Below are 23204 nucleotides of genomic sequence, written 5' to 3' on the forward strand. Positions count from 1 at the left end.
TCCCTTGGGCTGGCGTTGGTGTCTAGAGACCGCGTTCATGTGAGACTGCGTGGGTGACAAGCACGGCTTTGTTCACCCTGCGCTACAGCGCAGGACAGCAGCCCTGCCTCTCCTCCCGCTGCCCCTGGCTGTGCCACGGTGTGCTGAGCCCCCCTGCCCCAGCACCTCATAGGGTGCACTGGGGCAGAATAACCTTATGGTGAGAGCACACACCCACACTTGAGGTGCTCTAGATCCTTCCTTGCTTTGTTCCTGCATTGCTGATATCCTCCTCTTCCTCTGCTCCTTACAATTTCTCACAGCACCGGAAGGCTGGAGGATGTGCTGAACTACATCATAGCTTATGCACAAGCTAAGTTAATTTTGTCCCTAAACACCATAATCAGGCTCAGCCTGCATGCTGCCTATAACATGATCAAAGTTAGATCCTCCCTCCAAAAATAGCGGCTCTTAGACTCTCCTCAGAGCCCAGACTTGGTCATCGTTGTCTTCTCCCAGTATGCTGAAGACCAGACAGGTCACACTACAAGTAGCCACTGCCTGCCCCCCCCCCCCCACCCCATCCTCTCCCTGCTATGAGCAGCCTTACAGAACAGCTGGGGCCTGAGGGCGCTTATATGCCTTCCTGGCCCTGAGCAGCCTCACCTGGGACCCCCACCCACACAGCCCCCGGCCCCATTTAAGCCCAGCCCTGGACCCACCTCAGCCTCTATTCACCCTCTGCTGCTCAGTCTCTGTAGGCTGTGCCCTAGGGGGGAGGTAGTGTATCAGGCTTGTTCCTGGTGTCTATTTAATTCCTTTTTGAGGAGTACTGGCATCTTCTTGCAGCCCCCTAACTGGGGCAGGAGCTGGGGAGTCTGGGGGTTGGATGGGGCAGGCGTTGTTTGGGCTGAGGGCTGCAGCCCTAGCCTTGGTCCCAGGGCAAGGCTGGGTGGGCCAGTGATGGACGGTGCTGCTGTGGGCTCTGCTGGGGCTGAGTGGGTCCTTTTTCTTCTAAGGATGTTGTCTCTATGCAATGGGGCTGGGACAAGGTGTGGGCAGAAACTGGGGTCTCGGTGCCCAAATACTGGGGCAGTGCAGGCAGCCTCAGGGCTCTGCTTCTGGGAGCTGGGTCTGTGCTCCTCTGCCTTGCTGCAGTCAGTCCTTGGACCTGCTCACCTCCCTCTGTGCTTCCTAGGGACAGCTCAGCCTGGGGACGTCACTGCATCCTGACCTGGCCGTGCTTCTGCCCCTCTTTGGATTTCCTCCAAAATCTGCTCCACAGATTGGGATGGGGGCTTCTGGTGTCAGGGAGCAGGGAGGAGGGAAAGGGCTCCCCCTTCCACCTGCACAACTTTGAAATGTTAATTAAACCCCCTCCATAATGCCCCTGAGCCTATTAGCATTGCAGGCTCGTGTGTATGATTTGGAAGGCGTTGTGGGAAAAATATTTCTGCATAGATTTCCCATTGTGCAGCCCAGAGCGGTGGTTGAGGGGGGGAGGGCCAGGGCGCTCCCAAAAGGGATTTAAGGGGAGACTGTAACTGGGGCTGCCCAGTGCTTGCCCCCCCCGCCCATCAGCTCGCAGCTGGAGCCGTTTGCCCAAAGGATGGCTGGAGTAAGTAGTTTGTTTTGCAGAAAAGGGGAAAATTATCAGGGCGAGATGCCCTGGGTGGGACTGGCGCTGTGCAGCAGGTGGGTGCTGCTGGGAGGGGGGTGGCGAGAAGGCAGCCCCATCTCGCCCAGCCTCGGGCGGTGGCTTTCCAGCCCCCAGGGGACATGATAGCTGTCCCCAGAGGCTGGGGCTCCCTGCACAGTTCACAGTGCCCCATCCCATGGGTTGGGGTGCTGGGCACTGCCCCAGGGTGGTCCTTGTCCCCTCTGGGCTCCACACTGCAGCAGGGACCGCATGGCCCCATGATCCTCGCTGCTGCTGGGACATGCCGGTGGGCAGGGTTTCCAGCTGGGTCCCTGGCTCCGTAATTAGCAGATTATGGGATCTGAAGCATGCAGCATGGGCTCTGCCTGGCTGTTGGGCAGCACAGAGGTGCTGGGAGCACTGTGCAGATGTGGAGGCATGCAGCCCCTCTTCCCCAGTGCAGGGAACTCCCGGGGAAGGATGGGCAGGATGGGGGAAGGCACATGGATCCCGCAAGTGTCACACAATTTGGGTTTTCTGCCAGGCTGACATCCCCATCGATGACCTGAGCAAGCCTCAGCATTACTGTGCAAGCTGAGGGCCCTGGGGACCTGGTCCCTGTCCCAGCTGTGCCTCTGATGCACAGTTACAGGTGCTGCGGGAGCACCTTCAGCTGAGCAGATGGGTCTTTCCAGGTGCGCTGCGAGGCAGATGGCCGCTCCAGGAGCGGAGCATCTCCCATCCATCCTTATCTTGCCCAGTGCTGGTCCAAAACTCAGCTGTTTGTCAGTCTCTGCAGTTTCTGCATTTCAGTTTCAGTGTCAAAGCTGGGAGGATGCTGGGGATCCTGCATCCCCTGCTGGAGCAACAGGACTTTCTGGGCTGGCAGGGTGACAAGCAGGTGTCCCCTGTCACCCTAGCATGAATCAGGCAGAGCCCAGTAAACCCCAGTCATGCAATGCCCCTTTTCTCAGCAGGGATGAGAGAAGAAAGCAGCTACTTGAGCCCCATCTTTCTGCAAAACGAGCTGCTTTTCTGGCAGGGGCAGAAAACAAGCAGCGCTCAGGGAGTGTGGAAAGCACTGCGTGGGGGGTGGGACCTGCAAGGAGAACGTTCAGGCTGGGTTTGGGTCACGTCTCCAGGGTGGTGCCCGAGGGGCAGAAGCATCCTGAAGCCTGCTGCTCTCCTCTCCCGCAGATGCCAAGCTGGGACTCCCTGCTCTCTGTTTTGAAGACGCTTTCCCGCAGAAAGCGAGTCCCAGCCGGCTCGGAGAGCTCCAGCCTTCGCCGCTGTCTCTCCACCGTGGACCTGGTCGCCTTGGGAGTGGGCAGCACGCTGGGGGCTGGTGTCTACGTCCTGGCAGGGGAAGTGGCTAAGAGCAGCTCTGGCCCGAGCATCGTCCTTTCTTTCCTGATTGCGGCCATGGTGTCTGCTCTGGCAGGGCTGTGCTATGCCGAATTTGGGGCCCGTGTGCCCCTGGCTGGGTCCGCCTATCTCTACAGCTATGTGACGGTGGGCGAGCTGTGGGCGTTCATCGCTGGGTGGAATCTGCTGCTGTCCTATGTCATTGGTATAAGGCCCTTCTGATCCCTCCTTGCTTTGCTGGGTGTCATTCCCAGACCCTGCAGGGTCACCAGTGCTGCCCCAGCTGCCACCTCTCCCCAGGTACTGCCAGCGTTGCCCGGGCCTGGAGCGCTACCTTTGACCAGCTCCTCGACAAGAAGATGGGGAGGTTTTTGGGTGCTTACACAGCCATGAGCTCTGTGGGGCTGGCGGAGCACCCAGATGCCTTTGCCGCTGGGCTGGTGGTCCTGCTGGCAGGTAGGATGCCTCCCCCTGTGCCACCCTCCATCAGGTAGGATGAGGTCCTCACCCCACCATGGGCTCTTCAGGATGGTGCTAACCCCCTCTGAGGCTTTGCCATTGCCCTGAGCAAAGAATGGGGAATACAAGAGAAACCTGCAGATGTTCCTGACTCTACCACTGTCCCCTGTTTTCCACCATCCCCAGTAATGTCTACCCTGGGCCTGGTGTCATCCAGGAGGCTTGGCCAGTTTTTCCTCTTTTCAACCCCAGGGCTTCTTTCCTTTGGAGTGAAGGAGTCCACCACGGTCAACAAAGCTTTCACAGCTCTCAATGTGCTTGTCCTGCTCTTCGTGACAGTGAGCGGCTTCATCAAAGGCGACCTGAGCAACTGGAAGCTCAGGGAGGATGATCTGCCACGGGCAGCTGCCCACGAGGCTGGGTACGAGGGGCTCCTCTCTCTCCCCGTGCTGCGTTCATGGGGATGGAAATGGCTGGGTCAACCTAATGCTTTACCCCAGGAAATCCTGCTTTCCCCCATTTCTCCCTGCCCTGTTGGCATCGAAGAGCCAAAGTCCTAAGCCCCGCTGGCCTGATGCTGGAGGTGTGCGTGCGTGAGTGGGTGGGGTGGGCTGTTCAGCCTGTCCCCATCCTGGGACCCCATTGCGCAGACCCCTCTGCTCTGCCTGACTCTTCCTCCTCCTCCCAGGAACCAGTCTGTGGCCAACAACATGACCAGTGCCTTTGGGGTGGGAGGCTTCATGCCCTATGGTTTCACTGGGACCTTGGCTGGGGCTTCTGCCTGTTTCTATGCCTTTGTTGGGTTTGACTGCATCGCTACCACGGGTAAGTGAGGTGGGGAGAGATGCCAGTGGGACCCTTCCCTGCAGGTGGGGGGACCATGGCAGGGGTTCTCTCCGCAGCCCTGGGAGCTGGTGTGGGGGTGGGCTGGGAATGGGCGCGTTGCCGGCAGTCACTCTCTCCTGCCCTCTGTGCTCAGAGGAGGAACTGTGAGGGTTCATGTGGCACGACTGGGCTAATCCCAAAGCAGAGACAGTCCCCATCCCCATAACCCTGGAGCCCAGGAGGTCTAGTGGTCCTTGCTAGAAGACCTCTGTGTCCCCTCTCATGGGGAGATACGGGATATGCTCTCCAGCCTGATCTGGGCCCTTAGCATGCCATGCGCATTGAATGACCGTCTGTTTTTACAGCTGAGCTTGTCTCCCCCAGGGGAAGAAGTGAGGGACCCGCAGAGGTCCATCCCCATGGGCATCATCCTCTCCCTCCTCATCTGCTTCCTGGCGTACTTCGGGGTGTCTGCTGCCCTCACCCTGATGATGCCCTACTACCTCCTAGACACCATGAGCCCGCTCCCAGTGGCTTTTGAATACGTTGGCTGGAGCAGTGCAAAGCATGCTGTGGCTGTGGGGTCGCTGTGTGCCCTGACGACCAGGTGAGGGGAGCGAGTGCTCTGATGGCAGCTCTGGAGCTAGAACCCATCCAGGAGCGATCCCCAACCCCTTCCTTCTGACTGCCCTGCTTGGCCAAAATCCCTCAGCCTTCCCTCACAAACCCTCTTGCTCCCAGCCTGACCCCTCCTGATCACAGAGAGCAACCAAACACCTTGATGTGCTGGTTTTAGCCCAAATTGGAGGAAGTGGTTGGGTATTTGGTGACACCGTGACCGCAGGAGCAGGCTGGTGTGCACAGGGCTCCTGGTGACCTGCGGACATTGCTTCCCCAATACTGTCCCTTGTCTGATGGTGAGGGAGGTGCTGGCCGTGTCAGCATGGTTTTCAGAAGGTCATGGACCGTACGGATGAACAGGAACTCCCTTGGCACCCAAGGAGGAGCAAAAGGCAGGATGGGCACCTCCTGGATGCCTGCCCTCTTCTCCCCCATTTCCTCCCCTCTCTGCAGCCTCCTGGGCTCCATGTTCCCCATGCCACGGATCCTGTACGCTATGGCTCGAGATGGGCTCCTCTTCAAACCTCTGGCTAAAGTTAGTCGCCGTCAGTGCCCGGTGGTGGCAACGCTGGTGTCTGGAATAGTGGCAGGTGGGTGAGCGATTGAGTTACCCCTTAACCTTGAGCAGGGTTTGGTGGATGTCCTCTTTCAGCAGGACAACACAGACCTCCTAGCTTGCCAGTAGCTGTTTGAGCAGTATCTCCTTGCCCAGAGGGAGATCTCCTCACTATTGGGAGAGAGATCATTTGGCCTTGATGCTGTCCCGGACACCAGTTCAAGCCTCTCCGAGCTGCCAGGGAGGAGGTGGCAGGATGCTTTGCACCAGTGACCGAAGCACCACCAGGTCATCGAGTGCTTGAGTCCTGCTGCAGTGGGTGTCAGGGGGACCCAGGGGGGCAGAGGGAGAGCACGGCTGCGATGGGCACAGCAGCAGTCTTGCCAGCTCTGCTGGGAGGCTGAAAGGGCTTCTCGTCCCCGGCAGCTCTCCTGGCTCTCCTTTTCGACCTGAAAGCCCTGGTTGACATGATGTCCATCGGCACGCTGCTGGGCTACTCGCTGGTGGCTGGCTGTGTGCTGCTGCTGAGGTGAGGCTGCTGGGGACAGGGGATGGGGCTCGGCCAACTTCTGGTGTTGGTCATGGCCGGGGCGAGGCACTGGCCTTGGTGCACTGCAGGTGCACTTTCCATGTGTCTTAATATCCACTATCTGCTCCTCAGGTATCAACCTGAACCCAGTGCTCAGGACGCTCCTGTGGGAAAGGTCCCAGCAGTGCAGCTCTGGTGGGACCATCTTGTCCAGCCACCCCTGCGTCCCACCCCACGTTCCTCCACCACGGTGGCCTGGGCTCTGACAGCTGTAGGTATGCCTGGGAGCGATGGGTGGGCTTTATGAGGAGCTGGCGTGGGGGACACGGGGGACATCGCAGCATGGGCTGGCAGGTTCCTGCTTGCTGGAAACCAGCCGTCAGTGGGATGCAGGCAGGGCCTGCCTGGCTCCCTCCTGCCCTCTCCTGACTGCCACACAGCTGACTGCCCCACTGGGACCTTGGGAAACCTCCTGCTCCCTCTGCTTCCCAGGCTGGCTCGGGAGAAAAGCTAAACCCACCATGATCACAGAATGGTTTGGGTTGGAAGGGACCTTAAAGATCATCTATTTCCAACCCCCCTGCCATGACACCTCCCACCAGCCCAGGCTGCTCAAAGCCTCATCCAGCCTGGCCTTGGAACACCTCCAGGGATGGGGCAGGCACAGCTTCTCTGGGCAACCTCTTCCAGTGCCTCACCTCCCTCACAGTAAAGAATTTCCTCCTGCTATCCAATCTAAATCTACCCTGCTCCCTGCTCCGTGTCCTATCATTACACTCCCAACCCTCATGAGCCACCCAACCCTGTCTCCTGGCTTTCTTCTGTCCCTCCTGCCATGGCAGGGTGGATGGATGGATGCTGCACCCCAGGAGAGGGATGGGTTCATCCCAGGGAAGCGTTGCCCTGATGTGCTGCTGTGGTCCCTCTGCAGCCGCCCTGGTCTGTGCCCTGAGCTGGGGGAGCACCACCGGGCTGCCCTGCCTCCGGGCTGGGGGCGCCTGGTGCATTGCTGTGCTGGCTCTGCCTCTCCTGGGGATCCTGGTGGCAGCTCTGCTCATCTGGAGGCAGCCGCAGAGCCGGGAGAGAGCATCCTTCATGGTGAGCACACGGCCTGGCTCTCGGGGACCGTCCCCAGGGAGAAGGACCTTGGGGATGGAGAGGAGGCAAGTGCTGCAGCCCCATGGGGAAAGGGGCTGCTATGTTGCATTGGGGGGTGTTCCCTCTGCTTCAGCTCAGGCAAACCTTTGCTGCACCCCTGTTGAACATAGCGCTGTTGGAGGCATTGGGTGGCTTAAGGCGTTTTCTGTAGGGACTGTGAGGGCTGCCTGGTTCTTCCCCCCACATCTCACAGGCCAAAGGGGCACCTCCTGCAGACCCAACTGAGCCCAGTGCCCACTGCATGAAACAGAGCCGCTCTTCAGTAAAAAGAAACCCAGTTCTGCCACCTTGGACTGGTTTTGCTAGTGGTTTACTGCCTCCCCCTTAAATCCTGCAGGACCTCCTGCCCTGGTGCAGAACCTGTCAACCAAACCACCCTCCACAAGCATCCCTCTCCAGCACAGGCTGTGGTTCCAGCTCAGGTCTCTGAGCCTCACAGCCCGATGGCTGGGCAGCAAAGAGTCCAAGCAGGCTGTAAAACTCCTGCCCGTGAGGCAGCCAGTGCCTCTGGGCAAAGGCATGATCCCATTACCTTGTGCTTGGTCCCTGCAGGTTCCCTGCCTGCCCTTCTTGCCGCTCCTCAGCATCACCATCAACAGCATCCTGATGGCCCGGCTCAGCGCAGCTGCGTGGCTGCGGTACCTGCTCTGGATGGCCACCGGTAAGCCCGGCCACCCTTGAGGTCCCAGAGCTGGCATCAACCTCTTTGGGTGAAGCATAGGTGGTTCGAGAGCCTGCAGCATGAATGCTGGCTGCAGAGCGGTGGCGGGCGGATGGAGGAGATGCTGAACTTTAATGCCAAAGGGTGGCAGGAGCACGCCATCCTCTGATGCGTGGCCCCAAAGGAGTGGGAACTTTGTGGCTGGGAGGGAAGAGAGAGGACACCCCTCAGCCCCAATCTCTTCTGCCCATTCCCAGGTTTCCTCATTTACTTTGGCTACGGGATCCGGCACAGTGCTGAGAGCCGCCGGCCTGAAGAAGCAGCGCCCTGGGAGCCACCGGGCAGCACGGGCAGGGAGGTGGCCCTGGAGCCCTGCGGGACGGCACAGTGCCCACCTGCTGCGGGGCAATAAAGGAGACAGGCTGGTCCCCGAGCGCCTGGCTCCCTCCTCCCTGTGCCCGAGGGCAAAGGGGCCCCATGGGCTGAAGGTCCCATCCTCCGGAGGGGCACAGCCCTGACACGAGCCCCAGGAGTGGTTTTCTCCTGGGTCTGGTGAATCTCCCTGAGCAACCTCACTCCTAATGGCAAACCCCTGCTGGAGGAGCTTTGTTTGGAGAGGATAAAGCAGACAAGTGGCTTTGCTGTCGTTAGTGGGTTGTGGTGCTGGTTTGGCTTTTTTTTTTTTTCGCCTTCAAAACCTCTCCCTGCAGCTCCCCAACTTCCCCCTGTCCCTTTGCCCGCTCTGTCCCTCAGCTGCTCCTGGCGGAGCAGAGTGGGGGCTTCTCACGCTGCCTCGGCACCCTGAGGTGGGCAGGGCTCATCTGCCTTGTCCCCCTGTGACCCCCAAGGCACTGCCTGTGCCAGGCTTTTTCCTCCTTACTGTGGGCAAGTCGTTGTTTTTTTTCTGGACTCATTTATTCCTCCTCCTCGGTTCCCAGCCCTCCTCCTCTGTCCAAGGGCTGGGCACATTCCTCCAGGTCCCACGCAGGATCTGCCTTTGTGGGGAGGGGGTGTGTGGGATGCAGTGCCAGGTGCCCAGAACGGGATGCCCGACCCTGCCAGCCTCATCTCCCTTTGCCCAGCCATCCTGTTCCCTTCAACTACGGCTAGACAGGAGTTACTGGGGTAGAAACCTGCCCTGTGATCCCTGCTTTGCTGCTACAGCACTTGGCATGTCGTCGTCCCCCCACTCCCCACATCCCTGAGGTTGCTGTGCAAAGCCGGAGGCTGCCCTATCAGCCCTTCCCAGAGCCGTGGGGATGCATGGAGCAGTGGGTGCTCTGGGAGGACACTGGTCTGACCCATTGGGCACCCCATGGAGGTGCTTGGGTGGGAGCTGGACCCTGCCTCTCTGTTGCCTTCCTGGCCACCTCGTTCAGCCGATGTTTTCCCGACAAGGATCAGCACAAAGGACGGAAGCGGCTGCTGCGGTGGCCCTGCCTGTGCTGGGAGCCCATTGAAATGAGTGAAACGAGGGAAGGAGCAGGAAAAGGGGGACGGGCAGCGGAGCTCCCTTGTTGTGGCTTTGTGGTGCCTGCTCCCACCCCTCCGCGTCCTCCCTCTGCCCTAGGTGTGGAGCGTGTGGCCCTGCTGTGAGATGTCCCTCAAACCACTGACAAGGAATTCTTGAGGCTGCTGCTCCTTACAGGCTTGTAATTGTTACAGCCAGTTGGCCTGGTGCGCGCACACACACACACATACATACACACCCCGGCTAACAGCCCTGGGGAGGGGACAGGCCAGTGCCAGCCCCCGGGGCAGTGACTGTCCCACCACACTCGTGCACCCAGTGGAAAGTGCTTGTGTGCATCCAGCCCTGACCCGCAGCCGTGTTGGCAGCATCTTCCCCCGGGGGGATGTGCTGGCTGGGAGCAGGGAGGGATGTGACCTGCTGGCAGCCCGCTCCCCCTTGGGGGGGATGCTCTGCTCCCCGAACGTGCACCTCCGGGCATGCAGCCTCTGCCCGGCTTTGGGGGAGAGGATGGAGCTGCTGGTGCCGCTGATGGGCAGCGGGGACGAGGAGGGCTTGGTGTCCATGTGGCAGTGAGCAGGGGCACGCCTGGGCTGCAGGAGCAATCCCTGGGAGCCGTTTGCTGAAGATGGAGGAGACGATGGGGAGAGGAGGGCATTGGGTGGGAGCCCTGCCTGGCGCCCCCTCCCCAGAGAGCAAAGGCAGGTCCTGGGCAGGGGAAGCCCTGCTTTCCCTTGAAATGGCAGGAGTCGGTGGCATCCGCTCAGAGCAGCCTAAGGAGGAGGGCGAGCCCCAAAATGGGACAGGCTGACGTGATCATTGGCAGGGGCAGCGCCAGAGGTGGTGGATTTACCCGTCTGCGCCCGTCCCTCCTGCCCTGTGAAAGCCTCCGTGGCTTAGCCCTGGCCTTGGCCATGCACTTCCTAGGGATGCTCCCCAGGGAGCAAGGTACCTTAACACCACCGTGTCCCCAGCGCCCTCCTCATCCCCCCGGTGCTTGTCCTTGTGACCACCTTGTGTTCCTGGCCTCTATGCCCCTGGGCAGCACCGATGCTGCTTATGCTCAGAGCCAAGCGCTGGGTGGGATCCAGCCCAATGCATGTCTGTGTGTCCTGGCCAACCCCTTTTACCCCCAAAACACCCCCAAAGGCCTCTCAGGAGAGGAAGGGGTGCAGGGATGGCATGGGCGTGGGGGTGGCTAGGGTTCCCCTGCAGCCCCACATGGGCTAGGGAAAGGCAGGCGCAAGTGTCCTGTGAAATGCTCCATCGCCCCGGTTGGACGGGGCCACCCCAAGGGCTCGGCCACCCCATGGGCCTGTCCCAGCAGCGGGGGCACTCGTGAGAGCAGCCCTGGGCTCATGCACCCAGAGGAAAGCCCCGACAGCCCCCCCGGCAGCGCGCGGTGCCGGTCGGCGACGTGCTACGTGGCGATGAGGGACACCTCGCCGGCAGCGATGGGGAAGGGGGACCCGTCCCCCCCATTAAGCACCCGGTAGAGCAGCTCCTCCTTCTCGCGGCGAGCCTGGTCCCGCAGCTGCGACTCCTTCTCCAGCGCCCCGCGGGCGGCCAGGAGCTCCTCTGAGAGCTGCCTGCAGGAAAACGGCACACGCTGCTGGAGCCACCGGGCAAAGCGCCCGCCAGCCCCCTCCGCTCCCCAGAAGGCACCCGGTGCTGTGACGTATCTCCCCCACCGCTGCCACCTCTCGCCCCATCGGAGATGCCACCCGTGAGACCAGCCACCCAGACCACCCACTTACCTCGCCATGACCAAGTGGTTCTGGGTGCGAACTTGCAGGTCCTCGTTCTCCTGCTGGAGAGTCTTCACCTTCTCTTCCAGCAGTAGGTTCTTCTCCGCCTGGAAGCCGGGGGGGGCGAGGGTGAGGAGGGAGCCAGAAAGTGCCTCTGAACCCCCCCCACCCCATCTTGGGGGGAATGCTGGCTTGGTCGGAGCATGGTGGCATTGCACTCATGTCCCCTCCCCACTCCGAGAGGAACCAGGCTCCATCCACCTCCGCTTCAGCTGCAATTCTGGACAGGATTCAGGTGGGAAGAAGAGACGGGATGAAGAAAGCCCACCTGCAACCCCTCCCTTTCAACCCACCACGGTCTCCAGGTTCAGCAGCTTCTTGTCCAGGCCGTGGATGTGCTCGTTCTTCATCTCGATGACAAAGTGCAGGCTCTCCAGCTCCTGCTCCCAGAAGGGGCTGGGGCTCCCATGCTCCTGCGGGACACAGGGGGTATGGCAGCTGCAGTGGGGTGGGCACTTGCGGCATCTGCCATGGTTCACCCCCCCACACATGAGCCCAGCGGGCCAGTGCTGCCGGCTGGGGCCCTTCATGGGCCAGGATGGGATTGTACCCACAAGGCACCACGTTTCACCCATCACTTGTGTTCAAGAGACCCCAGCAGCATGTGCACCTCACAGGGATGGGGCTTTCCTCCCCCCTTCAGCTGTCCTGTGCCCTCCCCCGGCTCCAGCCACCCTCCCAGGGTCCATCAGAGAAGCACCCCTGGCTTTGGGCCAGCACCCCGGGTTCCCCTCCCTGACACCCTTCTGCAGAGGCCACGGGTCCCTGTACCTGGATGTGCTTCTTGTAGTCTGTGCTCAAGAGCGACTCCTCCACCCGCTTCATCCTCTCCTGGAAGGACTTCAGCTGGGAATTCAGTGCCTGGATCGTGTCCTAGGGCAGACGAGGAAGAAGCAGCATGGGAGGTGTCCAGGATTTCTTCCCGAGCAGGGGCACTGCTGGGCTATGGCACCCCGATAACCCCAGGTCTGGAGGAGCCTGCATGGTCCCCGGGCACACCAGAGACCGAGGTGGCCGCTGAGGAGCTCAGGGCACCATGGCGGAGCCAGCAGATGGTCCTCTAGCCCTCCACCAGCATCCTTTCCCAGGGATTTCTCCACGGGTACCTGTAAGGCCGCCTGGGACCTGTGGTGGGACTCTGCCAGCAGCAGCTTCTCCTGCTCATGCGCTCTCTGGAGCTCTGCATGGGGGACAAGAGCTGAGCGTCACCAGCGCGGGGACACCAGGGCACAGAGCCCCACCTGAGCCCCACGGTGCCATGGAGCAGGGGGGCAGCATCCCCATGACCCCGCATGAAGCTGGAGGGACACTGGCAGTGGGGGGGTAGCGGGCAGGGGGGCTTCGGGGAGCCCTGCTGTCCCGGCACGCACCTTGCAGGGTCTCCATGTGCTCTCTCCTCAGGGCATCAAACTGCTCCTCCAGCTCCAGGTCTTTTCCCTTTTCCACCTGGGAAGCAAGGAGGTGACAAACCCTACCTGTCCCAGCATAAAGAGATGCTTTGGCCCTCCCAGACCCTCCGTGACTCATTGCCAGACCCATACCGTTCCGGGCTTCCTAACCCCTTCCCAACACCTTCCTCCTCCCAAAAACGGGAGAGCCCAGCCCAGCGTGTGCCAGGTCCATGATGGCTGCCTGGAAAGTCCTGCCTGGCTACTGTCCTGCAGCAGCACCTGCCTTTTCGACCGACCTGGATGTTAACGTCCTGGGCGATTCTGGCAGTCCCTGCCCAGCTGGCATCCCGCAGCCGCTCCTCCTCCTCCTCCTCCTCCTCCTCCTGACCTTGGAGGACTCTCGCGCTCTCCGTCCGCTCCTCTCGCAGAGCTGCCTTCTCCTTCCCATCCTCGGGCAACAGGGTGGCATTGGCTGCAACGCAAATGTGTCTGAAATGGGGCCGGCCGTGTCCTGCTAACCGGGCTGCTCGGATGTCCTGGGCAGCCGACCTGCCAGCGCGGTGGCCTAGGTTCAGCCCCTGTCCTCTTCCTGCTGGACAAATATCTTCCCCCCATCTCACTGGTGCAAATTAGCACTAATTGGGATGGCGCTGGCAGGCTCAGGGAGGACACTTTAGCTTGGAGAAGAGGAGGCTGAGGGGAGACCCCATCCCCCTCTACAACTACCTGAAAGGAGGGTGTAGAGAGGTGGGGGTTGGACTCTTCTCCCTGGTGAATAATGACAGGACCAGAGGAAATGGCGTGAAGTTGCGGCAGGGGAGGTTTAGAGTAGATATTAGGAGGAATTACTTTACTGGAAGAGTGGTCAGGCACTGGAACAGCCTGCCCAGGGAGGGGGTTGAGTCACCAGCCCTAGAGGTGTTTAAGAAACGTCTAGATGTGGCACTTCAGGGCATGCTCTAGTGGCAGAGATTGTAGGGTGTTGGGTGGTTTTTTGGTTTGGTTTTTCTTTTTTTTGTGTGTGTGTGTGTATGGTTGGACTCGGTGATCTCAAAGGTCCTTTCCAACCATGAAGATTCTATGATTCTATGACACGGCTCATTAGGCCTCCTGCCCTGGGGACGACCTGTCTGACTGAGAGGATGGGATGCCATCGAGGACATCGTCTCTGGGATGCCATCGTCTCTGGGATGCCTGCACCAGCGCCATGTGGAGGCTGGAGCCATCGTCCCCATCCTTGGCTGCCCTGGGCTCTGTCCTACTCCTTTCCTAATATCACACTGAGAAAGCACAGCGGGGGGGGCGGGGGAGACACACATTTTCTTCTCACCGTTCTCTGTCTTCAAGGCCGTGAGCTCCTGGGAAGCCGGTCCCCGCTGCTGCTGGGCTTTTAGCTGTCTCTGGCAGAGAGAGAGGGGGCTGGAGCCGGGGGGAGGACAAGGGGGGCAGGTGGCTGCAGGCAGAGGACACCCTGCAGCCAGGCACCCTGTGCTGAGCCCGCTTCAGCCCCGCGAAAACACGGGTGCTCGAGGAGCCGTGGTCCCTCCCCGACCCCCTGCCAGCCCCGAGCACCCATGGGTGCGCACGTGTCGCCTGGCAGGCAGCCCCGAGCTCGTGCCATTTCCCTGTGTCCCGGCTGCTTTGCCATGTGGCATTGCCAGCCACCGGCTGGAAATACCCAAGGGATGCTCACAACCCCCCTGCCCCCGACACGGTGCTGGTGGGTGCAAAATAGGCTCTGTCAGCAAAACATTTGGTGGGGGAGAGCAGGCAGGATTTGTCAGGGCTCCTGCTATGGCTCTTCCTTGCCACCCACCTCCTGCCCTGTCCCCTCTGCCCCGGGAATGCTCAGGGCCAGCCCGGTCCCTGCCACCCCAAACGCATCCCTCTGCCGGTGCTTTACACAGCTGGGCCGGAGCAGGAGTGAGAAATGAAAAATAACTCTAAATCGGAGGCGATGCCGACCCCGTGCAGGGCTGGCAGCAGGCGAGGGCTGGCGGCGGCGCAAGCAATGACCTCAGGAGCGCAGGAATGCGCTGCTCGGCCCCGCGCGCTCCCGCACGCTCCCACCGCTGCCGCGGGGCTGATACAACCCAGAGCCGGGAGCTGCCTTCAGCAACACAGCTCGGCGGGACGCCTTCCAGCCCCGCGTGCGTTTAATTTAGTCACTTGGGGAGGGAGGAATTAAAAAAAAAAAAAAAAAAGAAGAAGAGATGGATATATTTTTATCTGTTGCTGAAAGATAGAAGCAAAGCTCGCCAGCTCAAGCAGCTCTGCCTCCCCGGTGCGGGGCAAATCTTGCCCCCGGTGCCCATCACCACGTTGTGCTTCTGGGCAGGGGGAAGGATGAGCCGTGGGAGAGGGAATCCACCTGCAGACATGTCACCGCTCTCCAGCCCCTGGCAAAGCCCCCCCTAAAAATACCAGTCCCTCACGAAACCAGCCTGTCGGGGTGCTGGGGACCCCGCTGTGCCGGCTGCACCCCGGCTTGGCCCCGCTGTCACAGCAGCGTGGCCAAATACAGACCGGATTAGGGAGCCTGGCTTGGGAAAAAAGCGTGGCGAAGCAAACAGGCGTCCGTCCCTGCCTCCGCCTCCCCGGCAGCCCCCCTTCTGAAGCTGGAGGGGAGCGCAGTTGCCAGAGAGAGAGAGACAGCAGGAAAACTCCGAGCCTCGGGGAAGCCACGGCTTTATCTTCCCTTCTATGGCGTGAGCGGCCGCGGCGTTGAACGCGGCCCAGGCGGTGGGGCCGGGAGGCACCAGGCGGTGGGGATTCGTGGGGTTTGGTTCTCCATGCCCACACGGCTCGCCCTGCGAACGCAGGGTGGCCCGGGATGCCGCCGAGCCCCGGTGGCCCTGCCTGCAAAGGGTCCCCAGCGCCCATCTCATGCCAATGTGCTGTTTAATGTATCCCGTGTCTCTCCCTGGCTTTTGCAGTGTGGTGGGGGGTTAGCGGATGAGACAGTCGGGGCTCTGGGAGCCCAAGGGCATCGCGGGAACATCAAAAGCCCCCCTCCAGCTTTTACCGCGACAAAGCCAAGGCTTTGCAAGGGGGACACCATCCTGGCACGACGGGGTCACGCAGCCCCCAAGGGTTTGGGATGATCCGCGCCTTGCTGGGAGCGGGATGCTGGCACCTCCTCCAGGAGGGACCCCCCCCCCCAAACCTCACCTGCCCAAAGCAAACCACCTCCGCTGCGTGCGTCCCGCTCGCTGGCGAAGGCGATGCTCAAGGACAGAGAGCCCGGGGCTGGTCACCCCTGGTCAGCCCCACAGCATGGCCAATGTCCCCAGGGCAGATCCAGGGCACTGTCACTTCTCCCCCGTGCCCCAGACACGGCGGGATGGGGCTTGGAGTCCCTCGGCAGCTCGGGGAGGATGATTTGAGACAACTGCACTGAGCTTAGAGATGGCTAAAGGGAGCGAGAAGTATGCCAGCATCGGCAGACAAATCTAAATACCTGCCCTGAGGCTACGAGCGATGAACCTTCCTACCTCTAGGAGCAATTAAAATAGCTGTCTGGAGCTAATTTGTACTCCTAAACACTCAATTTTCCTTTGGGATGAGAGCTCCACTGCCAAAACCAGGGTGAAAAGCAAAATGTGGCTGAAAACTAACTGAAATATAGAGGCACTTTCCGCTGTCGCTTCCAGAGCAGCACGTGGCACCCACATCTCTGGAATCACCCGGCACATTTTGGAGAGCTGGAAGACAGTCCCGGTATCAGCTGTGTGTGCAAGGAGCAGGTTGGGAGCTGCTCCAGCTGGAACGGCTTTGGCCCAGGGAATAAGCATCCCGAAACATCCCGCAGGTGCAGGCCGTCGGCAGCGCTGCTTATCCTGAAAGGGCTCAGCACGGAAACCTCTGGCTTCGGCTTCGAGGAGGCTGATGCCAAAAAATACCTTCTTGCTATTAAAAAAAAAAGCCCTCACGTTCTTAGAACTAAATGTTTCTAACGGTCCGGAGAAAAACTGTTTACAGACGGATTAATCGGGATTTCCAGCAGAACCTGAGGCATCGCGGAAGGCGCCAGCAGCGGGGAGCACCCGTGCAGGGGCAGCCCCTGCTCCAGCTTTAGCGTGAGGTGGGGTTTTGAACTGTATTTTTCTTCCTCTTTTCCTGTTTTACAAGTACGTTGGGCAATCAAACCACCACACCGTCAGCGAACGAAATCACAAAGAGGCAGGAAACAAGCGCTTAAATCCTGACTGCGCTCCTGGGGACGAGGTTTTGCTTTGTGGCTGTGGAAAAGGGGGCCAGGATTTGGCCCGGGACCCTAAAACCTCCCCAGGACCCACAGCAGATGCTCGGTGCTGCCAGAGCAACGCTGGCACAGGTCCGTGGGACCTGTCTTCGACCCTGCTGCTGTTTTTCCTCCGGCGACGGTTGTGTTACAAGATGGCTATCACCTCTCGTACAGTCAGACCCGTGCCGCAGAGCGTACGCAAACCCTTCACGCCGTTGACAGCCCCGACTTTTGCGTCCTGACCTTTCCCTGGCTCCGGCTGCTACATATAGTTCCTATAGCTCCAAAATAAACTCACCCCAGCCCTGGAAGGCGGCCAAGCCTCAGCCCTGATCTTTCGGGGAGGCATCTTGGCCTCTCTCACGCTGGGAGCCCGACCGAAGGGCGAGCGGTGACCACGAGTGGGTGGATGGGGATGGAGGAGAAGGGACCCCTGGGGACGGTGCCCGAGCTCGGGGACGGGCTCTGGCCATGGCACCTGTGCCCGTGCCTCCTTATCGCCCCGCAGCCCGGGGCTGCGAAGGATGAAGCTGCCAAGCCGCCTCCCCCGGGGCATGCAGCGGCGCCTGGTATGCCGTCCGCCCACCATCCATCCCAGCAAGGGCTCCCCAAGGTCACCTCCAAGCTGGGACCGGCCCCAAAAGCCTCTGCAGCCCCCAGCCCCATGACAGCCCCCAGCCCCATGATGTGCATCCCGGGGCTGCCGGGGCTCCCCCATCCCCAAGGGATCAGCCCTGTAAATCCACCCATCGGCAGCAGGAGGGTGAAGGTCTCCCACCCCGCCTTTTGGTACCCGGGACACGAGAACAGGGGCAGGAGCGGCTCGATGCCCGCCCTTACCCCTTTTTGCCATAAAGGGGATTTTCAGTGCTGCTTTCGGAATTAATTTGGAACTTAGTCACAGCAGCAGGGCCGTTTTATGGGGCAGAAACCGCAGCGAGCAACGCTGCGAGGCTGAGCAGAAGGCCCCGAGAGCGGGCAAGTGCAGGAAGGGAGGCGTCTGCGGGCAAATGACTGACTTAAATTTCCGTATTTTGATAAATGTGCGGCTCTCAACACCTGGGGCCTCTGGGCTGCTGTTTCTCCCTGTCCCATGCCCCTTCTTAGGAGCTCTCAGAGTCACCAAGCAGCCCAGAAGTGTCTGATCTTATGACACAGAGAAGAGCGGGGTTTTGGTTTTTTTCCATGATACGGAGAAGCAGCCAAGCCTGCGAGTGCTGTAAATAAAGGCACTTGCTGGCTCCGGGGCTGTGCAAGCTCCCCGCCTGCTCCCCCCACACATCCCAGCAGCGGGTTGTGCTTTGGCCGCATGGTCCCTGGCGGCCGAGCTCTCACAGCTGCCTTGAGCCGGGGGACACGCCAGTACCGCAGGGGGCCATTCCGACTCTCTTCCTGCCCCTGCCACCCTCCGGCGACCACAACCCGCCGACACCAGTACAGCACAGCACGTCCAACTTCACCAACAACTCCTCAAGCCGACGGCGGGGCACTAAGGCAGCGTGAGCACGTCAAAAAATAATAGTAATTAGCAGCAGATAATTTCTCACAGAAGAGCGCAGAGCAACGCACCGAGATCTGCTGGGGACTCAGGGTGTTCCCCTGCAAAAGTGTCGCGTTCAGCACAAAGGGGGGACCTGGCACAAGGTGGGGGACACAACTTTTGGGACAAGGGAGGATGCTGTGGGAGGATGGCAGAGGTCTGGGGGGAGCCATCGCTGTCCTATATGGGACCAGCATTTTCAACAGGCGTTGTCACCCCAGGCGCTGCACCCCCTTTAGTACGGGCTTCCCCGTGATGTGGGGGGACAGCCCGGAGGGGTGCAGGAGGGTGGAGCAAGGGCAGGTGGCTGCCAGCTCCCGCCGTGCCCGGTGCCGGCTCCCCCGCCACACTGCTGACGGGGTGACAGCAAGGGGACAGCCACCGCCGCTCCCGGGGGGGCAAAGTGGTGGGGAACCCACGCCGGGTGCCCCCAGCACACCTCCTCCCCAGCACTGCAAGTGGGGCTCCATGCACACCCCAGCCCCACGCAAACCCCGACAAGACGCACGCTGGGTCCCACGCGTACCCCGGTCCCACACATACCCCGACCCCACGCGTACCCCGGTCCCACGCGTACCCCGACCCCACGCGTACCCCGGTCCCACCCGTACCCCCACCCCACGCCAACCCCCACCCCACGCCAAGCCCAGCCCAAGCCCAGCCCAGCGACCCCCCGCAGCCTGTACCTTGCCGCCGGCGGGGCAGCAGCGCAGGGCGCTGCCGGTGCAGCCCATGGAGCCCCGGAGCCCGTTCAGCCCCGGGGCATCCCCCGGCGAGCGGCTTCGGCTGCCCGGCGGGACCGGGCGGGACGGGACGGGACGAGCCGCCCCAGCTGGGGCTGGCAGGCAGGAAAAAAAAAACAAAAAATTAAAAAAATAATTAAAAAAAAAAAAAAAGTCCCAGCAGCTGCTCGCAGGCAGCGCCGGGAGAGGGTGCTCTGCACCCCCGAGCCGCGGGCAGGGCCCCCGGCCGCAGCCTGCCCGCCCCCGGGGCTGGCCCTGGGCGCCCGGCGGGGGTGCTCCGGCCCCGGGGCCCCTCCAACCCTGGGGTGTCCCCGCCCTGGGCTCGGGATGCTTCGTCCCAAGCAGGGGAATGGGACCCCCCCTCACCCCGGGAATGCTCTGTCCCTGGGGTTCCCTGCAGCGGGGATGCTCCTGGGTCGGGGAAAAGGGGAGCAGGACCCCTGCGCCGGGGCTGGGGTTGCCCTGGTTGAACCTATCCCAGCCCCCTGGGAGAAGGGATGTGAGGGGCAAAAGCAGGATTCATCCTGGCCGTTGCCTTCACCCCACGAAGTTTCAGCTCGTGCTGGGGTAGTTGTGTAAAGGCGGGTGGTTTTGGGGTGTTTGCTTCTGGCAGCAGCTCTGCTCTGGGGGTAGCTGTGCTGGCTGGAGGGGGCTTTTGGTGTGGTCCATACTGCCTGGGGGGGGGGGGCTGCATCCTAGCAACCCCCCTCTTGAGCATCCCAAACACCCCAAATGTTGGGCCTGGAGCCAGGGTGCCTTTTTCCGGGAGGAAATTGTGCATTTCAGGAATGGGTCCAGAAGAGGTAGGGATTTGAAAGTGTCCTGTCTAAAAATTAATGGGAGGAAAGGCAGGTTCCTCCCAATGTTTTGGTTTTAATGATTTTTTTTTTTTTAAATGCCGTGAAATAATAGACATTTCTAAATGAAAACACATTCTGACCTGAAAAGTCAACAGTTGCCACACAGCACTGCTGAAATAGGAGTGTTTCGACCTGGTCACGAGGCTGTGCCCATATGGAAACACTGCCAGTTTTTGTCAACAAGTTTCTATTCTGACATTTCCCAAATATCCCCTGGGAGAAGTCCAAGCAGCCCGCGGCTCAGGGGCTGCCAGCACGCTGGCGTTTTGCCGCCACTCCGGCCAGCCAGGGAGCGGAGGTGCATGGTCGCCCCCATCACGTGTGACTTGGGAGGTGGGTTTTTTTCTGCCCTGGTAGCCCTGGGACTGGGGAAATTGTGATACGCCACTTGGATAGGAGGGTGGGGGGCAGGCCCGTGGCTGCCCCAAGTATCCCGGGACTGGTGGGACCAGTTGCCTGCGTCCTCTTGGGTAGGTGCTGCTTAACCTGGGTGAAGTTTCATGAGTCACGGCAGCTTCCAGGCATCAGCTCCCACCGCCCAGAAACCACTGAGAGCGTCTCTGTTCTTATCTCCCCCAGCACTTCATGCATGGGGCAGGTCTCCTTCTCCGCCTGGGAGCACTCATAGGGGCTGAGTAGATCCTTTGTGGGATAAAAGGCTCTCTCACTGCAAGGTGCTGGTCTCCACCTCTCCTGGGCTAATTAAAAATCCTGGTCCAGACTCTGGTGACTTGAAGGCGTACAGGGGCAAGCACAAAAGCACATGCGTATTTCCAGGCTGGATTTGCATCGCTGGGGCCGGTGGCAGCCAACCGAAGCAACTGTGTGGGCAGCTGCCGAGGAGCCTGTCCAGCTGCCATCGCGTCGGGCACCAAGCTGCAGCAGTTTGCACATGCGCTTGTGATAATTTCTGGTTTTGCTGGGGGGGGGCACTGGGCCACAAAGCGGGGCTCTGGGTAGGGTTTCTTTTGCTAATAATGGTGGAGGAAAAACAGAGGATTTGGTCACAGCAGGCTGAGGCATCCAGCCATGGGCTCGGGGACGGGGCCCCGCTCCCCAGCCCCGCACCCCGTGCTGCCGCCGCGGGCTCCGCCGTGCCGCGCTCGCCGTGGCAGCGACGACCCTGCGCATCTATAAATTGCTAACTTTAGGAGAAGGGGCCGCACCAGACCACGTTACATCCTTCCTTCAGCCCGCGGGCGCACCTGCGAGGCTGCCTGCCAGAGGCCCTGCCCGTGCTGCCCCAAAGGCCTCTTGTTTTAGCTTGATTTTATCATTTTCTCGGTTTCCCCAATCTTTCCAGTGTGGGCTGCACGGGATGCGTCCCCGCTGGAGTGATCTCCCGTCTCAGCCCTCACCTTCCTCTGCCCCAACACACCGATAACTTGCTCCCTTTGCAGCGCAGCACTTCAACGGCCAGAAACTTTTCTGTCCAGCCGCTTTTGAGCAAAACAGGGGCTTTCCGTGGCATTGTAGGGGTGGGACTCCTGCCTGCAACAACTCATCCCCCTTTCCCTAACCAGAGGAGCCTCAGGATCTCTGGAGCACGCGGGGCTGCTGGAAGCTGCTCGCAGAGGGCTGGAAATGACAGGGACGGTGGCAGCGAGGGGATTTCTGCCCGTGTAAAGACAGGACAGCGGAGGCAGTGTGCGGCAGACACACCTGGGGCAGCTTCGGCTTGTTTTGAAGTTTGCCCCAATATCTTTTTCGGTGTTATCGCGATCTCTCCCCAGGAACGACAGCGGCAGGAGACATCTCAAGGGTTTTGCCTGGAAAAAGCGAGCCTAGGAGGGTTTATCTCATGCTCAGCTGAATTGCCGTAAATGGGATAACAGCTGGCCGAACGTCGAGTTAATTTGTACCAATGGTCATTTAAAGTGTTTGCCAAAGCTTAGGGATAAGAGAAGTATTTATGCAAGCTGTTAAAGTGTCTCGGCTCTCTCCAGTTACAGCTGGTAAGGTCTGGGCAGGACGGGGTGGGTACAAGGGGGTGTCGGTGCCAGCGTGTGGCATTTCCATCTGGGCCCTGCAGTCTGTGAGCGAGGTGGTCCTGTGAGCGCAGATGTGTTCATTCCTATTTTTTTTGTTTCTTTCTTTTTTTCAGAAAGCCAGCCTGGAAAAAAAAAAAAACCAAACAACAAACCACAACAAATGGGGGAGAAGATTTCGTGGAAGGTTTTCGGGTGAAGAGCTGGCCGGTGGCGATGCCCGGTGGGTCCCAGCAGAGCTGGTGGCCCCGGGCGGTGGAGAGAGGATGGTCTGTGGTCGCACCCTTCGGCCCCGCGCATCATTTGCGATCTGTTTGCATTTATAAAATGAGACATAACGAAGTCATTAACGTTGTCACCCCTCTGCACCGGCTGCTTTTCTTCGATGCAAATTGAAGATGTTTCTCCAGACCTGCTGAGACCTCGTGACTCGGGCTTTGCATGGGTGAGATTGCTCAGAAACTGTTTCAACTGCAGAGGATCTTGCGTGCGGCAGAGCGCAAAAAGCCATTGCAGACTCCTTTGGTGGGGATCTAGGTCACGCACGCTTCTGCTTTCAGGTAGAAGAGCGATTTTCAAGTCATTCCTGCCCCTGCTTGTGTTTTCCCCCACAAAAAGATGTGGGTTAACCTGTCCTCACAGTGCTTTATTCTCTTTTTTTTTTTTTTCCCCCCTGCAAAATGGAGGGGGGAAGGATGGGAATGGGGAAGTGAAAACTTCACCCGTGCTGCTTGTGAGAAGCAGGAAAGCACGTGGTGCTGGGGGCTCGAGGCGAGGGGCTTTGGTTCCCTCCTGGCCCCAGATATGATGCTCCAGCCATGCCCGTGCCTTTCCCCGCGCATCCCTGTCCCCCCGGCTGCTCCAAGGCCTCAAAGTGAAAACTAATCCCGGGGGATAACTTTCCGCCCCACTCCCGGGTGGAAGGAACAGGGCTATTTATTCCTCGCCCTTAAGCCTCCCCAGTGGATCAGGGATGCAGTTGTCGCTGCTGGCGCGGGGTGGGCAGCAGCATCCGTCACGGCCCCTGCATGCTCCGCGCCCTGCCTGCACGCTCCCGGCCGGCCTCGCTGCTAAATAAGGACGAAAGGCTAAAAATAGAGCTGAGGCAGGGGTTTGGACAAGCCAGGCAACTCTTCCCAGGGCCCGGAGTGATACAAGGAAGCCGGCCAGCATCAATGTGTGAGGGAGAGCCAAGCTGCCTGCGGGGAAGGGTCCCACACATCGGTCCTAACCGTGCTGTGGTGGGGGGGGAAAGTCTGAGACTTGCCATACTCGTGTCCCGTGTGCTCAGTTGGCTCGGTTCCTTCCAGCTTTTCACAGGGAAAAAATATCCATTCACCAAAATATTCGGAAAAACCCATGCTT

At 60.2% G+C, this 23204-nt stretch overlaps 2 protein-coding genes across 2 annotated transcripts; one reads left to right on the plus strand and one right to left on the minus strand.

Annotated features, from left to right (window-relative positions):
• Positions 1-1485: 1485 nt before the first annotated feature.
• Positions 1486-8373, plus strand: LOC141750045 (cationic amino acid transporter 2-like). The gene is made up of 12 exons (XM_074604488.1): positions 1486-1597; positions 2816-3188; positions 3284-3439; positions 3695-3863; positions 4131-4267; positions 4652-4874; positions 5342-5478; positions 5871-5973; positions 6106-6248; positions 6905-7071; positions 7684-7792; positions 8050-8373. The coding sequence occupies exons 1-12, from the start codon at positions 1589-1591 to the stop codon at positions 8202-8204; spliced, it is 1881 nt and encodes a 626-aa protein (XP_074460589.1). The 5' UTR covers positions 1486-1588; the 3' UTR covers positions 8205-8373.
• CCDC69 (coiled-coil domain containing 69) lies at positions 8373-20073 on the minus strand. Its single transcript, XM_074604489.1, has 9 exons — positions 18935-20073; positions 13793-13862; positions 12759-12934; positions 12442-12517; positions 12178-12251; positions 11843-11944; positions 11365-11484; positions 11021-11118; positions 8373-10852 (listed from the first exon to the last, which is right to left on the minus strand). The coding sequence occupies exons 1-9, from the start codon at positions 18980-18982 to the stop codon at positions 10684-10686; spliced, it is 933 nt and encodes a 310-aa protein (XP_074460590.1). The 5' UTR covers positions 18983-20073; the 3' UTR covers positions 8373-10683.
• Between the last annotated feature and the right edge of the window lie 3131 nt (positions 20074-23204).

This window comes from Larus michahellis, chromosome 11 (assembly GCF_964199755.1).
Source record: "Larus michahellis chromosome 11, bLarMic1.1, whole genome shotgun sequence".
In the NCBI taxonomy this organism is placed as follows: domain Eukaryota; kingdom Metazoa; phylum Chordata; class Aves; order Charadriiformes; family Laridae; genus Larus; species Larus michahellis.